The sequence below is a fragment of the Electrophorus electricus genome, chromosome 9 (assembly GCF_041902795.1).
Source record: "Electrophorus electricus isolate QZ-2024a chromosome 9, ASM4190279v1, whole genome shotgun sequence".
Classification (NCBI taxonomy): Eukaryota; Metazoa; Chordata; class Actinopteri; order Gymnotiformes; family Gymnotidae; genus Electrophorus; species Electrophorus electricus.
The window spans coordinates 14,489,147-14,507,461 of NC_137505.1; the positions used below are offsets into that span (position 1 = coordinate 14,489,147).

Below are 18,315 nucleotides of genomic sequence, written 5' to 3' on the forward strand. Positions count from 1 at the left end.
TATAAATGTAGAAAATGAAATTAATTGAAACAGAATTTAAATTAAACCGGCTAAACAAGCTGAACAATTAGATCAAGCTAAACAAGCCACTCTTTAATCTGTATTAAACACCAATAGAGCTTGCACTCTAAATACTTTCTGGACTATTCCAAAGTATCGGAACGATGAAACATGAAACAGATGAAACATGTTTCATCAGCCTTGTTATTTTAAAAGATTAGGAAGTAATGTTAAAGGAATTAGTCTTATTTTCCTTATAATGTGCTAAAGTAGAATAAAATAATTTTGATTGTATTGTGCAATTAACAAAATACAACATGGACCTGAGCTCTATGAGTGATTCATCCATTAAATAGAGAATAAGAATAACAATCTATAAACTTAGACACAAGCTCTCTCAAAATAATTTGATCATGGATTTTAGTTCAGGCTGTTGATGTTTGAAGAATAACAAACGAACAACATTTCCTTATATATTTTTGTTGTTTCCATAGTAAAATTCCTTCACCTCCAAAAGTGGCACGGGCTTCTTCAGTATTTAAAAAGGTGAGTTTAAAATGGCCAAATTTGTTTTTCATCAGAAAATCGAATTGTTGCTAATAAGTGAGATGTCAGCACAGTTGTTATGTTATCCTGATATTTAATTTCTTTTTATTCAACCTCTTCTATGGTTCTCAAAACAAGAGCAAGTCAAAAAGCACAAGACAAGACGAGAATAAACCTGTGAGGAATGACAGCAAAATGCTCCTTGATAGAGCCAAAAAAATCATCCCAGACTTGGAGAAGCTCGATATTGCACCAATCTTGACCCATTTTGTGATGGATCTGACTAATGAGTATGCCATTTTTAAACCTTTTCTTCTTCTTCTTCTTCTTCTTCTTCTTCTTCTTCTTCTGCTTTTTCAATTTATCATTTTTATTTTTGGTATACTGTTGAATGTATGAGATTTTTAGAATAAATATTAATTATAGTTCTAAAGAATGCTTTTATTCACATTCTTTTAGGCAGTGGACATCTATCCGGAAAGCAATCCCTAGTCCAGTAAGTCATACTACATTGCTTACACATCAACATATTTTAAATGGGATTCATATTAATTCTAAACCAAACAACCAAAACCATTTTGGAGCAATTTTCAATGTTCGCCTTTCTATGTTATCTCTCCTTTCTTTCACAGGAGACAAAGGTCATGATCTCTCATATGGGTTCATTCATTGCCGACATTGTCAGTGAAGTAACTGTGATGGGTCTTCTTTCATCTCTGGAAGAAATGTTAGATGTTGATCTAAGATCAGTGTTGCTTGCAAATTCCAAGAAGGAAACTGCAGATTTGCTGAATGCTTTCCGTACCAGATCTTGTGAGATAAATCATTCAGCTTCAGTCCACGTGAAGGAGGGGACAGCTCATATAGACTCTCTAAGCAGAGATGTTAGGACTGCAGTTATTGATACGCATCGCAGTTGCCTGGATGACCATGAGAGAGACCAAATTGTGATGAAATTCCACTCGACTATGGAAGATACAAATTCAGAAGCAATGAGTGAGCTTCTGATAGGAGATACTGAGAGTTTGACATCGTTATCCTCAGATGTCCATGACGATGGTACATCTAGACCTATAAGTACCATTCCTATAGCTGGCTCTCCGGTTTCGGATATGCTTCAGCGCTTTGATGATGAGATGGAGGAATTTGCTGAACTGTCGCAAGACATCAATCCCCGCATAAAAGGAAGGACACATTTTTTGTCCCGTCATTTAATAAATCCTGACGTTGAAGGGGTCTCATCTTGTGAGCTCTGTGGTATGGTCATGCCAATCTACCTAGAGCAGGATGACTTGAAATCATCACAGGCATCATCAGAGCTATGCACAGATAGTAGGAACACCTCCTCCGACGTCATGGCAAGCCAAGTTATGGAGTTGGTTGTCCCACCCTCTGTGAAGAAGGCTCAAGAGTCCCCCAGTGTACACAATGACTGGTCTTCCCTGTTCAGCATCGATATACATAGCTCTCCATCACTACAGTCTGAGATGTCTGCTAGGTCACCATGTACTGAGCCTGCTCTGGACAATCAGAGCAAAACCATGAAAGCCCAGAAGGGGAGATTGCATTTCCTATTCCCCTTCAGTAAGGTCTCAAAGAACTTAAAGGTAAAACATTTGACTTATTTCTTATTTAGATTTTGTTACATTATTAATTTTTAAAGTAGTGCATATTTGAATTTCCTTTCACACTGAATGTGTATATATCACTTTGCATAAATGACATAATTTGTTCTAAATTATATTCTGTTGCATTATTACTGGTTTGTATCTGTACTTTTAGTTATAAATTTACTTATGCTCTGATATTTTTCTACTAAATCATTGTTTTGTTTTTGTTAGAAACTCAAAAAGAAAAGCAAGGAGCACCCTAACACTGTGGCTGCTGCTGCAACTACAGGTAAGAGCTTATTGCTAGAAACACATATGACAATTTAGTTGTTAGACAGAATATCACAGTTATATCCATTTTTTAAAAATCAATAACTTTTTTGTCTTATGATAGGTAGTGAAGATGTTTCCCCCATCTCGTCACGTTTCACGAGGATGTTATCGTTCTTTACAAGGCAACGCTCAAATCATCAATAAAGCCTGAAACATCAATTTGCTGAAAATGTGCAAAAATGGCTGGTTTTTGATTACATTTACATTTACATTTACAGCATTTAGCAGATGCTCTTATCCAGAGCGTCTTACAAAAGTGAATTGTCCTTTACTCATAGAATATCTTAGTACAGTACAGTAGGTTAGAGTCCCACATACCAATGAACTAGAATACTGTAGAATACAGGGATCAATGCTGATACCTAGAAGTACAAAATGCATAAGGTCAATCTTAAACAATGATAAGTGCAATAAACAATAAGTGCTAGAGTTTTTTAAACAACATAAACAATACCCTACAATAAGTACAAATTTAGTCAGTCAATATGGGAGCAATGTCAGTTGTCCTTTAACTAGTCTGCAAATAGATGGGTCTTCAGTCTGCATTTGAAGACTGCAAGGGACTCTGCTGACCGGACAGCAAGTGGGAGTTCATTTCACCATCTTGGAGCCAGGACAGAAAATAGTCTCGATGCTTGTCGTCAATGAGAACCGAAGCAAGGAATTTCAAGCCGTGCCGTACTTGAGGTTCAAAGTGCTCAAGCAACGGATCGGGCTTTGACCATTGACTTTATGTATGAAGGGGATTATCCATTTTTGGCTTTTGTAGGCAAGCATCAAGGTTTTAAATCTGATGTGTGCAGCTACTGGGAGCCAGTGAAGGGAGTGCAGCAGTGGAGTAACGTGTAAACTTCGGAAGATTGAAGACCAGTCGTGCTGCTGCATTCTGGACAAGTTGTAGAGGGCTGATGGCTCTTAGAGGAAGACCAGCAAGTAGCGAGTTGCAGTAGTCTAGCTTTGAGATCACAAAAGACTACACAAGCACCTGGGTAGCGTCCTGCGAGAGATAGGGCAGAATCTTTCATATGTTACAAAGGAGAAATCTGCAAGACCGTGTTAGATTAGAGAAGAATGTCAAAGGCTGCTGAAAGGACTAGAAGAATCAAAACAGATGACTGTTTGGCAGCTTTACCAGCATGACGTTTTTTCGTCACATGCTATGAGGGCCGTTTCTGTAGAATGTGCCGGTTTGTAGCCAGACCGATTGATCACTTTATGCAAGTGCATGTACAACCAATGTTTCAGGAACTTCTTACTTATTAGGTTTCATACCTCAAATGTTAATTAAAATGAAGATTTTGAGGAAAATAAGTTTAATATGTAACTTTTCTCCAAAATATACCCACCACTTTACTGGATATTATTGATCCTGATTTGTTCACAAACAGTAAATGTCATGCTTTACAGTACAAATCTTTGTAAATTTTGCAGATAATTAATCTCTTATTAGTATTCTTTAAGTCTTTGGTTTGGTCTTTTTTGGGGCATATTTTGTTGTTTGACAAATCACATTATTTTTTTGTTACACATAAAAGGGTCTCTTTACATGAAGAAAAAAAAATAGAAAGTCATAAAAAGGTACTTTTGAATAGAATGCAGAACTGCGTGAGGATGCTGGTGTCAAAGGTGTGTTTCTCTATATATCCAGACTCCTATGCAGGGCACACAATAAAATACGTGAAAGGTTGCCAGAGCATACATTGGGACATGCACTCACATGGGCAGCATATCCACTGCGTGTGCCTGGGTGTGCCCATGCATGCACGATTGGGCATCATTCACGCTGTTACACTGGTTGGAGCAGGACGACGTGGAGTCGCTCTTGTCACTGGAGTTCTTCTTGCCGCTCTCCGAGTACAAGTCGCCCGGCACTGCCTCGAACAGCACGGGGTTCAGATGGACAGACTCCCCAGATACCACCTCGATTACTGCAGGGAAACAGAAGAAGGGCACATGGGGATCATATGTACTATGAGCTAGGACAATTTCTGCTGTTTTACAACAGTTTTGCATAGTTACAGATAAACTGTTCATACTATTACATTATTGCAGACTGAAGATAAAAAACTGTTACCTTCCTCATGAAGCCTTTTTAAATCATAAAAAGATAATAAACAAAATATGCTTCAATATATCAGCACTGTATAAAGTACAGACTATACAGTATAAAAATGTAATATTTCAAATGCACAGACAAAGACATGGTATATAATTTTGCCATATCAAACACAGACCATTGTAAATCCGTATTATTCCACTTTAATATCAGATATTAGTATGCGGTGTCCTTACACCTTTGTCTTGTCTGACAGTAATTGACTATGCCATCCAATAATGATAGCTGGAAGAATTTTATCTGTGCTTTACAAATTCCCTGACAATGCAGTTTCATTGCTGCAGCTAACAGAGTGTTCCATGCAAAGAGAACAAGCTTGCTCAGATTTTTGGGTATTGACATTAAGACAGTTATATTGGGTAGAACAGCTACCCTTTGAAATGACAAAGAAGGATTTCTTTTAAACTCAAACGCTATCCTCTATCTGTCACGATACAGCCCCCTCGTCCCAGACGTGTGTGTGTGTGGGTGTGCATGTGTGTGTGTTCGTCTGCATTGCCATGCCCTCCCCATATATCAAACTTCTTCCTCTTTTCGTGTCGTTACGGTTTATGAATGTGAAGTCTTGTGTAGTCATTGGTTGCTTGTGTTTAACCTTACGTGAGCATATGTGCTAAGTTGTCTTCATTGTGTCTGTCAATAAACGTCATTGTCTTCTACACAGCTTGCCTTTGTATCCTGCCAATCGAAACACCAACCGCCAAAGGATGCCAGGAAAGAAGCGCAAAAAGAGGAACTGGAAGAAAAGGCATGACCACTCTTCCACAGCCCCTGTAGGGAAACCGTCCATCTTTATGGGCACACTCCGCAGTTTGTAGAATTCTACAAACCCTTGACAGACTACTGGAACTGGTACGATTACGACCAATATCCAGGTCCTATTATCCGTCTTGGGACTACCGAGAGGGTTATGAGGAAGATGGCAGGAGGAAGGTTTATACCACATCAGCCTCCAGTCAGACTCGGGGGTCGATCGCTTGTAGGATCCAGCAATGAAGGTGGAGGAGGCCCTCCAGGAGGATCCTCCCACTGTTATGGACATCGGGTCCAGAGAAAGCGCCTGCTCTCGGTGAGAAAATTTGCTCTTTAAACAAACACGTTAAGACTGGTTAAGACCAGTCCATTAACACAAATGAGATATGGAACAGTGATACATAATTACCTGGTGCATGTGAGCACAGACTTGATATGAAACTCAAAAGTTTTCCACAGGGCAGATGTAAGAGAAGAAAGAGGCCCCGAGCCTCTCTTCCTCCTCTTTCAGCTGCAGTAACTCAGGAAGTCATGGGCATCCTTTGGAGGACAGCACAGGAGAACATCAGAGGGGGCTTTGCTCCTGGACTTCAACAGCAGTGAAAACACAAAGGTGCCTGTGTTCAGTTCCTGCAGGGTACTGCGTGAGGTTCTGAGGTGTTCTGAATGGCTGAGGGGGCCGTTTAACTGGACCTGATCATAGTCTTCTTCAAATGCAGGGCAGCGGGCTGAAACACACTCAAGCAGGGCTCCCAGGAGCTGAACCTTCTGCTTTGTGCTCCGACTGGTGAGGCAGGACTGCTGCAGATCTGCAAAACATCTACACCCAGCAACAGGGAGACCAAGTGGTTTATATCTCTGAGCTTCACAGCACCTCCTTAAGCACTCATGATTAAACTGTTCATTTAGACCCATCTGAAGCCTCTGGTTCTGAACAGACATGTGTGCTGGTGTGTGTAGACATGCCTGGAAGAGCAGGATGTTCAAATTTATGGCACAGAAATCCAACCAGAGGGTTCTCGATTGGAAGAATGTGGTTGGACCAAATCCATATAAGAGTCTGAAAGTGTGTGAGTAAAGCGCACTCTTGCGGCAATGAAAGTGTGTAAGGCTCACTCTAGCAATGATGAAAGTGTGTAAAGTGCACTCTAGTGACGATGGTGCGCATAGCTTTAGCAGGCCCGTCCAGAGCGCTCTGTATTTGTCCATGACGTCTGCAGTGTGGATCAGCCCTCAAGGAACAGCTCACATCACATCTAACCTCAGCAGAAAACACCAGACTCCACATGCTGATTGCCTTGCGAAAGCACAGACTGCCTGCATGATCCCAGCAATGTTCCTCTTTAGGACTTTGGGAGCAAGTCCCTCCTACCACACAGTAAGTCCAGTGCTCCCAAATTATATAATCATTTCTGCATTAACCTTTGAGTTTTAACTGGGTTTTTCAGCAAAACATATTTACTGAGCTTTTGCTGAAATTTAGGATATTCTATTAGTCATATAATGCTAATGTTCTTGTTGCTGTCCTGGTTGCCGTGCTGGTTGCCATGCTGGTTGCTATTCTTCTTGCTGTCCTGGGTGCCATGCTGGTTGCCATGCTGGTTGCTCTTCTTGTTGCCATGCTGTTGGCCGTTCTTGTTGCCATGCTGGTTGCTTTTCTTGTTGCCATGCTTGGCGCTGTTCTTGTTGCTTTGCTGGTTGCTGAGCTGGTCGATGTGCTGGTTGCCATTCCTGTTGCCGTGCTGGTTGCCATTGTTGTTGCTGTCCTGGTTGGAGTGCTGGTTGCCGTGCTGGTTGTGGTTCTGCAGAACTGAATCTTTGCTCCTCCATTTCCTGTACCATGTAGGTATGCTCAGAGATTGCCCTGTATGCACTTTCAACATCATTTGGTCTTTGCAGCCTTACAGCTACTTCCAATTCATTCCTCCTGACTGGTGTTGTGTATTTTGAATATGCTATGTCTGCTTTTTCCCTGGCAATTTTCTTCATTTCCTGCAACAAAATGCTGTTGGTTGTCTCAGAGAGGAGTGTATCGTAGTGCTGCTTATAGCTGTTCCATTCACAATTGCATTTAAAGCAAACCTAAAGGCAAAATGAGTCGTGAGAAACACCACAGCTGCTTAAGAGGTACCATAGAAACAATCCACCAGCCATGAGGATCAAGCCATACGTCTACATTTTCTCTTTCATGAGCATCATTTCTTTCTCTGTTTATAAGCAGTATAATTCCAGGAGGTAAAAGCAGATACAGTACTCCATTTACATGTACACCAGGTTTGCAGGAGCAATGAAATTCCATTTCAAAGATGCTCTGGAGGATGTAGAAACTATGAAGATGAGAAAAGCGTTGGCAGCCGTTGAGAGGAGGCTGAATAGTTTCTGTGGTACATGAGGTTACTTCACTCAATTCACTCAGTTCAACTTCAGATGAAGAAAAATTGTGAGAATAAGTTGATGTCCAGCTGCCCAAAAGCCCTGCATCCCGTCTTTAACTTGTGTGATCGGTTTAGAGGTGTCAGCAGTCCAAACAGAGTCTGATTCCAAAGGCGAATCCCTCGGAATGCTTCAATTATGGAATGTATCATGAGGAGGACATTGGGTATCCACAGGTTCCTCTTGGAAATATTTCCAACCACATTAGCAAGTTTCAGTATAAGTAACATATGTTAGAGACTTATTGTTAATTTCATATTGATGTGTAAAATTTCTTTTTGTTTTCAGTACCTATGAAAGATTTTGTCTGTTTTCTTGCTTTTTTTTTACCAAGTTTATTTTTTTGTATGTCATGTTGTTATTAATTCCATTCTTTTCTAGGCTTATTTACATTTCCATTCACGATATTTAGCAGATGTTTTTATCCAGAGTGACTTACAAAAGTGCTTTATCATTTACTCAAGGAATGAATACATCCTAGCCAGTGCAGTACGTTAGAGTCCAAGATACCATTGAACTAGAATACTGTTGAAATACAGGGATCAGTGCTGATGCCTAGAAGTGCAAAATACTCTATAACAGATATCGATAAGTTCGGAAAACAATACTCTATAATAAGTACCAGAGGTTCAGTTACTCAACATAGGTGTAGGATCAGTGCTCATTTAAATATTCCACAAATAGATGGGTCTTCAGTCTGCGTTTGAAGACCACAAGGGACTCTGCTGTCCAGACAGTAAGCAGACATTTGTTCCACCATCTAGGATCCAAGATAGAGAATACTCTCGATACTTGTCTTCCATGAGACTTGAAGCATGGTGTTTCAAGCCAAGCCATACTTGAGGTTCGACGTACTCAAGGTACAGATCGGGCTTTTAACATTGACATCAAATATTGAGGGACATTTTTGGCTTTGTAGGCAAACATTCAGGTTTTAATCTGATGTGTGCAGCTATTGGAAGCCAATAAAGGGAGACCAGTCGAGACCAGTCTTGCTGATGTGTTTTGGACAAATTGTAGAGGTCTGATGTCTCAGAGGAAGACCAGCAAGTAGCGAGTTGCAGTAGTCTAGCCTTGAGATTACAAGAGACTGCACAAGCACCTGGGTAGCTTCCTGTGAGAGAACGGGCCGAATCCTTCGTATGTTACAAAGGAGAAATCTGCAAGACCGTGTTAGATTAGAGAAGAATGTCAAAGGCTGCTGAAAGGACTAGAAGAATCAAAACACATGACAGTTTGGCAGCTTTAGCAGCAAATTTTTCCGTCACTGCTATGAGGGCCGTTTCTGTAGAATGTGCCGGTTTGTAGCCAGACCGATTGATCACTTTATGCAAGTGCATGTACAACCAATGTTTCAGGAACTGCTTAAATATTAGGTTTCATACCTCAAATGTTAATCAAAATGAAGATTTTGAGGAAAATAAGTTTAATATGTAACTTTTCTCTGAAATATACCACCACTTTACTGGATATTATTGTTACTGACTTGTTCACAAACAGTAAATGTCATTCTTTGCAGTACAAATCTTTGTAAACTTTGCAGAGAATTAATTTATTATGATTATTCTTTATGTCTTTGGTTTGGCCTTTTTTGGGGCAAATATTGTTTGAAACTGGATGTTTGACAAATCACATTATTTTTTTTTACACACAAAAGGGTCTCTATACGAAAAAAAAGTTGATAGTCATATAAGGGTTCTTTTGAAGAAAGATGCGCCCATCTACCAGTACCCATCTATCAGCTACTTACTTGGCTGCTGCTAAAAATAGGGATTTCAAATATTTTTTGAACTATTGACTTATTTTCCCAATAACCAAAATGTCAGTGCAGCATTCTAGAAATGTCACAATTGTCACAATGTCACAATGATTATTCTTTATGTCTTTGGTTTGGCCTTTTTTGGGGCAAATATTGTTTGAAACTGGATGTTTGACAAATCACATTATTTTTTGTTACACACAAAAGGGTCTCTATATGAAAAAAAAGTTGAAAGTCATGTAAGGGTTCTTTTGAAGAAAGATGTACCCATCTACCAGTACCCATCTATCAGCTACTTACTCGGCTGCTGCTAAAAATAGGGATTTCAAATATTTTTTGAACTATTGACTTATTTTCCCAATAACCAAAATGTCAGTGCAGCATTCTAGAAATGTCACAATGCATATGACATCACAACAGCTTTGACGTCACTACAAGTATATAAAGGTGAGCGCAAGCATTTATATGTCATTTCACTTGACAGATTTCAGCAGTTATAAAGTTGGAAGACAATAGAGTGAATTAAACCTAATCGTAGGTCAACTTTCCAGAACAAGGTACGGTTGAATAAGTCAATTTTGTAATTACAGAAGGCTATTTTCCATCTAATTGTATGTGTATGTATCTGTCTGTCTGTCTAAATGTCCGCTTAGCTACTATAGCTAGAGCTTTTCTAATTTTATGATGAACGGTCTGTCTGCTGTAGTTTTATATAGTTATGGAATGCATTGACGTTCCACCTGTTTTCTCACACAAGGCTTTATGTCAAGCGTAAGCGACTGCTTTTTATGCTATTTAGATTTTGCTGTTTTAAAGGTACAAGACAAGTAATATAAGTGATTAAACCAAATTTCATCACCATACCCGCCCTTTCTCGTCTGCCCACAATTGGTGACGTATTTCGATGTGGTACGTCCACGCTGCAGGTGCGTATAACGTTCCTAAGTGCGGGCAGTTTGAGACGAACAGCTCTACTTAGCAGAGAAGAGTCGATCCACAGTAGCGCCCCTCTCTCTGCGTCTACCTCTGTTCACTCACTAGAGAGAATCTGCTTAATATAAACAATTTAATTCGATAATTTTGACCATTAACACTTTGTGCGCTGTGTGAGCAAAAACAATGTATGTATTCTGTGCTTTCTAACTTTCACAGCAGTTGTCGGTTATGTGTTGATTCTGTCAGATGCCCTCACGGTTATAAAATCATTTTAGCGGTGCCGAGCCACAGGTTGAATATTTGGAAGTGACTGTTGGTTAACACATAAGCTAGTGTTAATGGGTGCGTTTCAGTCGCTGTCATACTCGTCCCGTTGTCTGAAACGGAAAAAAAAAATATGTAATAGAATTATCAAAAAAAAAAAGGACTTATTACTTGAAGCAGTGAAGCGAAAACGGGTTTTATGTTATGAGCAAATTTTTTGGCCCTTAACTCAAAAGAGAGTTCCATTTGAGAGTTCCAAAGTCTAGAGTTTAACAGTACCTTGTTAATGGCTATAAATGAACAGTTTAAATGCGTAAAAAGAGCAGCTGACCTGTTGCTTGCCATATGGGCTAGTTAGCTCACCTTCATATGTACCGCTAACCTGACTGGTTACTTATCTTAGTTTGCCTTCTCCAACAGTCACCATTACGTGGGGTCAGATATTTGTTAGCTAATAAGTTACTTCCATATACCCACCAACACATTCTACAGGTCGACACATTCCTGCTGCCCCTTTTGTGTATGTGTCATGACTGTTTACTTAATGATGTTTAAGTTGTTTGTGACCTAATTATTAACCACTAATAAAATCAGTTTAAACCATTCATAAACTTTTTGTATTCAATGCAGTAAGATTTAGCCTTTGGAACTAATGGTTTAGGGATATGCATACCCAGCTGCTTGCCTGTTGAAATTTGCCTGTAAAGGTGTGCTGCCATTCTGATTGCTTTCTTGCCTGTTTTCTGTCCTCCATGAGTGTTGGTCTGCATACTGACAGTCTTTCTGAACTGACTGCCATTCACATGTATAACTGTCTGCCTTCTGATCCTCAAGCCTGCCTGCTTACATGTTAGATTGCTGTCTGTCCACCAAACTGTAAAAATGATTTATGCTTTTGACTTCATATCGCCTTTTCAGAACAAAGTATTCCAGGAGAGTCCTAAGAAAACTTGGACCAGGACAAATGGAGAAACAGAAGCGTCTTTTTGGCAGGAAGATGTAAGGCCTTTGCACTACAATGTTAAAAAATCTTAGAATAACAATATTAATTTAAAATTATTCTTATTTATATAGCATATTCCTTATAGAACCCAAAATCTCAAGGTGCTTTACACTGCAATGAACGAACAGTATTCAGTAATAAAACATTGATCAAATAAAACAGTTAAAAGTCACAAAATATAAATGTAGAAAATGAAATTAATTGAAACAGAATTTAAATTAAACCGGCTAAACAAGCTGAACAATTAGATCAAGCTAAACAAGCCACTCTTTAATCTGTATTAAACACCAATAGAGCTTGCACTCTAAATACTTTCTGGACTATTCCAAAGTATCGGAACGATGAAACATGAAACAGATGAAACATGTTTCATCAGCCTTGTTATTTTAAAAGATTAGGAAGTAATGTTAAAGGAATTAGTCTTATTTTCCTTATAATGTGCTAAAGTAGAATAAAATAATTTTGATTGTATTGTGCAATTAACAAAATACAACATGGACCTGAGCTCTATGAGTGATTCATCCATTAAATAGAGAATAAGAATAACAATCTATAAACTTAGACACAAGCTCTCTCAAAATAATTTGATCATGGATTTTAGTTCAGGCTGTTGATGTTTGAAGAATAACAAACGAACAACATTTCCTTATATATTTTTGTTGTTTCCATAGTAAAATTCCTTCACCTCCAAAAGTGGCACGGGCTTCTTCAGTATTTAAAAAGGTGAGTTTAAAATGGCCAAATTTGTTTTTCATCAGAAAATCGAATTGTTGCTAATAAGTGAGATGTCAGCACAGTTGTTATGTTATCCTGATATTTAATTTCTTTTTATTCAACCTCTTCTATGGTTCTCAAAACAAGAGCAAGTCAAAAAGCACAAGACAAGACCAGAATAAACCTGTGAGGAATGACAGCAAAATGCTCCTTGATAGAGCCAAAAAAATCATCCCAGACTTGGAGAAGCTCGATATTGCACCAATCTTGACCCATTTTGTGATGGATCTGACTAATGAGTATGCCATTTTTAAACCTTTTCTTCTTCTTCTTCTTCTTCTTCTTCTTCTTCTTCTTCTTCTTCTTCTTCTTCAATTTATCATTTTTATTTTTGGTATACTTTTGAATGTATGAGATTTTTAGAATAAATATTAATTGTAGTTCTAAAGAATGCTTTTATTCACATTCTTTTAGGCAGTGGACATCTATCCGGAAAGCAATCCCTAGTCCAGTAAGTCATACTACATTGCTTACACATCATCATATTTTAAATGGGATTCATATTAATTCTAAACCAAACAACCAAAACCATTTTGGAGCAATTTTCAATGTTCGCCTTTCTATGTTATCTCTCCTTTCTTTCACAGGAGACAAAGGTCATGATCTCTCATATGGGTTCATTCATTGCCGACATTGTCAGTGAAGTAACTGTGATGGGTCTTCTTTCATCTCTGGAAGAAATGTTAGATGTTGATCTAAGATCAGTGTTGCTTGCAAATTCCAAGAAGGAAACTGCAGATTTGCTGAATGCTTTCCGTACCAGATCTTGTGAGATAAATCATTCAGCTTCAGTCCACGTGAAGGAGGGGACAGCTCATATAGACTCTCTAAGCAGAGATGTTAGGACTGCAGTTATTGATACGCATTGCAGTTGCCTGGATGACCATGAGAGAGACCAAATTGTGATGAAATTCCACTCGACTATGGAAGATACAAATTCAGAAGCAATGAGTGAGCTTCTGATAGGAGATACTGAGAGTTTGACATCGTTATCCTCAGATGTCCATGACGATGGTACATCTAGACCTATAAGTACCATTCCTATAGCTGGCTCTCCGGTTTCGGATATGCTTCAGCGCTTTGATGATGAGATGGAGGAATTTGCTGAACTGTCGCAAGACATCAATCCCCGCATAAAAGGAAGGACACATTTTTTGTCCCGTCATTTAATAAATCCTGACCTTGAAGGGGTCTCATCTTGTGAGCTCTGTGGTATGGTCATGCCAATCTACCTAGAGCAGGATGACTTGAAATCATCACAGGCATCATCAGAGCTATGCACAGATAGTATGAACACCTCCTCCGACGTCATGGCAAGCCAAGTTATGGAGTTGGTTGTCCCACCCTCTGTGAAGAAGGCTCAAGAGTCCCCCAGTGTACACAATGACTGGTCTTCCCTGTTCAGCATCGATATACATAGCTCTCCATCACTACAGTCTGAGATGTCTGCTAGGTCACCATGTACTGAGCCTGCTCTGGACAATCAGAGCAAAACCATGAAAGCCCAGAAGGGGAGATTGCATTTCCTATTCCCCTTCAGTAAGGTCTCAAAGAACTTAAAGGTAAAACATTTGACTTATTTCTTATTTAGATTTTGTTACATTATTAATTTTTAAAGTAGTGCATATTTGAATTTCATTTCACACTGAATGTGTATATATCACTTTGCATAAATGACATAATTTGTTCTAAATTATATTCTGTTGCATTATTACTGGTTTGTATCTGTACTTTTAGTTATAAATTTACTTATGCTCTGATATTTTTCTACTAAATCATTGTTTTGTTTTTGTTAGAAACTCAAAAAGAAAAGCAAGGAGCACCCTAACACTGTAGCTGCTGCTGCAACTACAGGTAAGAACATATTGCTAGAAACACATATGACAATTTAGTTGTTAGACAGAATATCACAGTTATATCCATTTTTTAAAAATCAATAACTTTTTTGTCTTATGATAGGTAGTGAAGATGTTTCCCCCATCTCGTCACGTTTCACGAGGATGTTATCGTTCTTTACAAGGCAACGCTCAAATCATCAATAAAGCCTGAAACATCAATTTGCTGAAAATGTGCAAAAATGGCTGGTTTTTGATTACATTTACATTTACATTTACAGCATTTAGCAGATGCTCTTATCCAGAGCGTCTTACAAAAGTGCTTTGTCCTTTACTCATAGAATATATCCTAGTACAGTACAGTAGGTTAGAGTCCAACATACCAGTGAACTAGAATACTGTAGAATACAGGGATCAATGCTGATACCTAGAAGTACAAAACACATAAGGTCTATCTTAAACAATGATAAGTGCAATAAACAATAAGTGATAGAGATGTAATGTGGCCATAATTATCATATTTTTACATTTGATATTGCTTTGCAATACAGCAGAAGTTCAAATTTGGTTATGCTGCTGTGTTGGTTACAGATCATCACAGACTGGTCCCAAACAACAAACAACAAATTAGGGCATAGTTCACAACATAATCTACAAATAGTTTTAACGAAAATAAAGCATCTGCAAGTCCTAAATTGTGTTTTATATTTCTGTTGAAACATGAATCATATTAATTGCCAGCCCTTTTAAAGTTTCAGATATTTTTTTTTACTACAATAATCAACTTCAATAATCCATCTGATGTTCAATGCAGGAATCCCTCCTGTCTGTCGCTGTTCCTCTTCCTCTCACAGGTAAGGGTACCAGTTGACTTTCCTCCGGCCGAGCGAGTAGGCTGCGGGCCGGTGGTGAAGAACGGAGCCGCTTCCTGACCTATCGTAGGATGACATCACAGACTGCTGGAACTGTGGCAGGAGCCAAGGCAAAAAAAAAATAGCAACAAGATATCGATAGGCATGTCAATATTCCCAGCACCCAGGTGAACTACTGCCTACCATGGGACTGTTGGAAACCTATTAAGATAGTATTGAGATTTTTATTTTTATTTTTTTACAAATCTATAAACTAAAAACAACATTATCTACTGACATACAACAATGTACAAAACAAGACACAACATATAAGAATTTGAATTTTAAAACATGTAATACATATCGATCTTCTTTCAGCCCTACAAAAGACTTCTTGATGAATCAGAAAAGAAGATCGACGGCCGTGGCCCGACGACGGAGGTGGTCGCAGCAGTGGTGTTGGTTCGGGCGGGCTGAGGACTCACACAGTGGCATGCCCTTGAGGTAATAAGGAGTGTTTACAGGCAAAAGAGACCGAACAATGCATTAGACATATTAATAACATAAAACATAAGGGAGTATAAAGATTCTGTGTCCTTTCAGATTGATTTGCGTGCAGGGCAGAGGCATCTGCAGGCTTAAGCAAAGGATCCTAGGTAGGCTTTGGTGGACCTCAGGGTAAGATATATGACCTCTCCACCAGGCTCAAGACCATATAGAAAAACAATCTTCTTTAGGATAAGGTCAAGAGAAGCCTTCTCTTGGAATGTGTTGGAACATATTGATTAATGTATGGTTTGTATCTAATAGTGCCGAATGCAAATAACAATATGTAAAAGTAGATTTGGTGAATACATTGTAACATTGGTAGTGGGATGGACAATTCTTTGTGCAAGAATGATGTTATTGGTTCATTTTTCTGCGGTTGCATTTAATATCACTATCCTTATGTATTTATATATCGCTTTTTACTGCAGATGTTGTCACAAAGCAGTTTTACAAATGTCCAAGTCCAAGCCCCCAGTGAGCAAGTCAAGGGCGACAGTGGCGAGGAAGAACTCCCTAGAGCATGAGGAAGAAACCTTGAGAGCAACCAAGACCCAAAGGGGAAGCCCATCCTCCTTTGCCTGGCAACGCTCACCACAATAATATCAATTTTAAGAGAGAAATAAATAAAAAATGAAAAAATAAGCAGTTAATGTCCAGTCCAATTTGCTAGAGGCCCTAGTCTTGACGCGATGGTTTGCATGTGTCCAAAGCCCATCCCACAAGAGAGCATCCATTAAGGGCAAGGGAGAAGCAGTTGGCTAGGGTGGAGCTGTGGTGGCCTACAGCAGGGCACATCAGGGGGTGGTGGGAAGAGCCATGGCAGCTGAGACGGGTTGAGGCTCAGTAACATCATGACATCAGGAGTAGGTGTACCTCGGCAGAAAGAGAGACTAGATTATTAGGCATGTCCAGGTACAAGGGTGTGTAAATTATGGAACTATAATGTGCAAAGATGGGCCCTGGCAGATCTAGCTATGGCAGCACAGCTAAAAGGAAAGAGCCAGAAGGAAACACAGGCACGAGGGCACCCTGGAACATCAGCACTCCGCCGCTCTCAGTCAACACACTCGAGTGACAAAAGAGAGGTGAAGTGACAGCATCATAACATCCCAGTTTATCATAACTCTCAAAACCCATGGACCCCCAAGATGGGAAGTAGTTAATAAAATACCTGACTGTACAGATACTAAAAAGAAATCTAGGATTATTTTTGTTATTTTCTATTGGGCTCAAGAGATAAGCTGTTCGAGCAGTAATAAGTGTTTTTCTATAGGTGAGTAGGCTCTCCTTCCATGCAAGCTGGAAGACTACGAGCTTAGTGCGGTGCCATTTATGTTCTATTCTTTGAGTGTTTTGTTTTAAATTGCGAATGAGATCATTATACCAAGGTACTACATTTTTGTAGCTAATTTTTTTATTCTTAAATGGAGCAACATCATTAGGTGCACAGCAGAATACTGATTCTAAGCATTCAGTAATTTGATCAAGTTCCGTTGGGTTTGAGGGAATCCTAGGCGCAAATTATTAGTCTGGGAGATTCCCAATAAATCCAGGTGCAGTGGACGATGTGATCGTGTGTCTGGTATGATAGCGAGGCGAGGTTACGATAGTGTGGCTCATGCATAGTTTAAATGAAATTAGGGAATGGCCTGAGATGGCACCTGACTGGGGTAGTATAACTACCTTCTCCATGTCTACACCGTATGGCAGTACTAAGTCAAGCGTATGTTTACATTTACATTTACAGCATTTAGCAGTACGCTGTTATCCAGAGCGACTTACAAAAGTGCTTTGTCATTTACTCATAGAATATATCCTAGTACAGTACAGTAGGTTAGAGTCCAACATACCAGTGAACTAGAATACTGGGATCAATGCTGATACCTAGAAGTACAAAACACATAAGGTCTATTTTAAACAATGATAAGTGCAATAAACAATAAGTGATAGAGTTTGTTAATCAACATCATTGTAATAAACAATACCCTACAATAAGTACTAATTTAGTCAGTCAATATGAGAGCAGGGTAAGTATGTCCACCAGAGTGTGTGGGTTCTCTTTGTACATTGAAACCAATTGATTCTAATATAGAACTAAAGGCCAAGTTCAGAGGGTGTTGGGCACTATCAAAGTGAATATTGAAATCACCAACAATAATGGCACTTTCTACTAGAGCAGATCCCTCTCAGTATCTACAGCTAGACAAAACGCACCTGCCACCTTGTGGTCAGTTGAAGTATTTGCTAGTGATTCTAGACAGGTTTTCCAAGTGGACTGAGGCGTTTCCTTGTTCTAAGGAAGATGCCCGCGCTGTGGTTAAAATCCTAGCCAAGGAGATAATACCGAGGTACGGTGCGCCTCGGGTAATAGATTCAGATCAGGGACCCTGTTTCATTTCTATGGTAACTCAGAAACTATGCACCTACCTAACTATTGACTGGAAGTTTCACATCCCTTACCATCCTCAGTCATCTGGCATTGTTGACAAAATGAATTATACATTGAAACAAAGGCCATGATGGAAAACAGGAAAGAAATGGATAGATCTTGTC

The 18,315-nt window shown here is 39.2% G+C and overlaps 1 protein-coding gene across 1 annotated transcript in view; it reads right to left on the reverse strand.

Annotated features, from left to right (window-relative positions):
* LOC145659213 (homeodomain-interacting protein kinase 2-like) overlaps nt 1-18,315 on the reverse strand; it is a 92,708-nt gene that overhangs the window by 9,173 nt on the left and 65,220 nt on the right. The window contains exon 10 of the mRNA XM_081720358.1: nt 4,255-4,417. Within this exon, the coding sequence (XP_081576484.1) occupies nt 4,255-4,417 (163 nt within the window). The remainder of the gene's footprint in view (nt 1-4,254; nt 4,418-18,315) is intronic.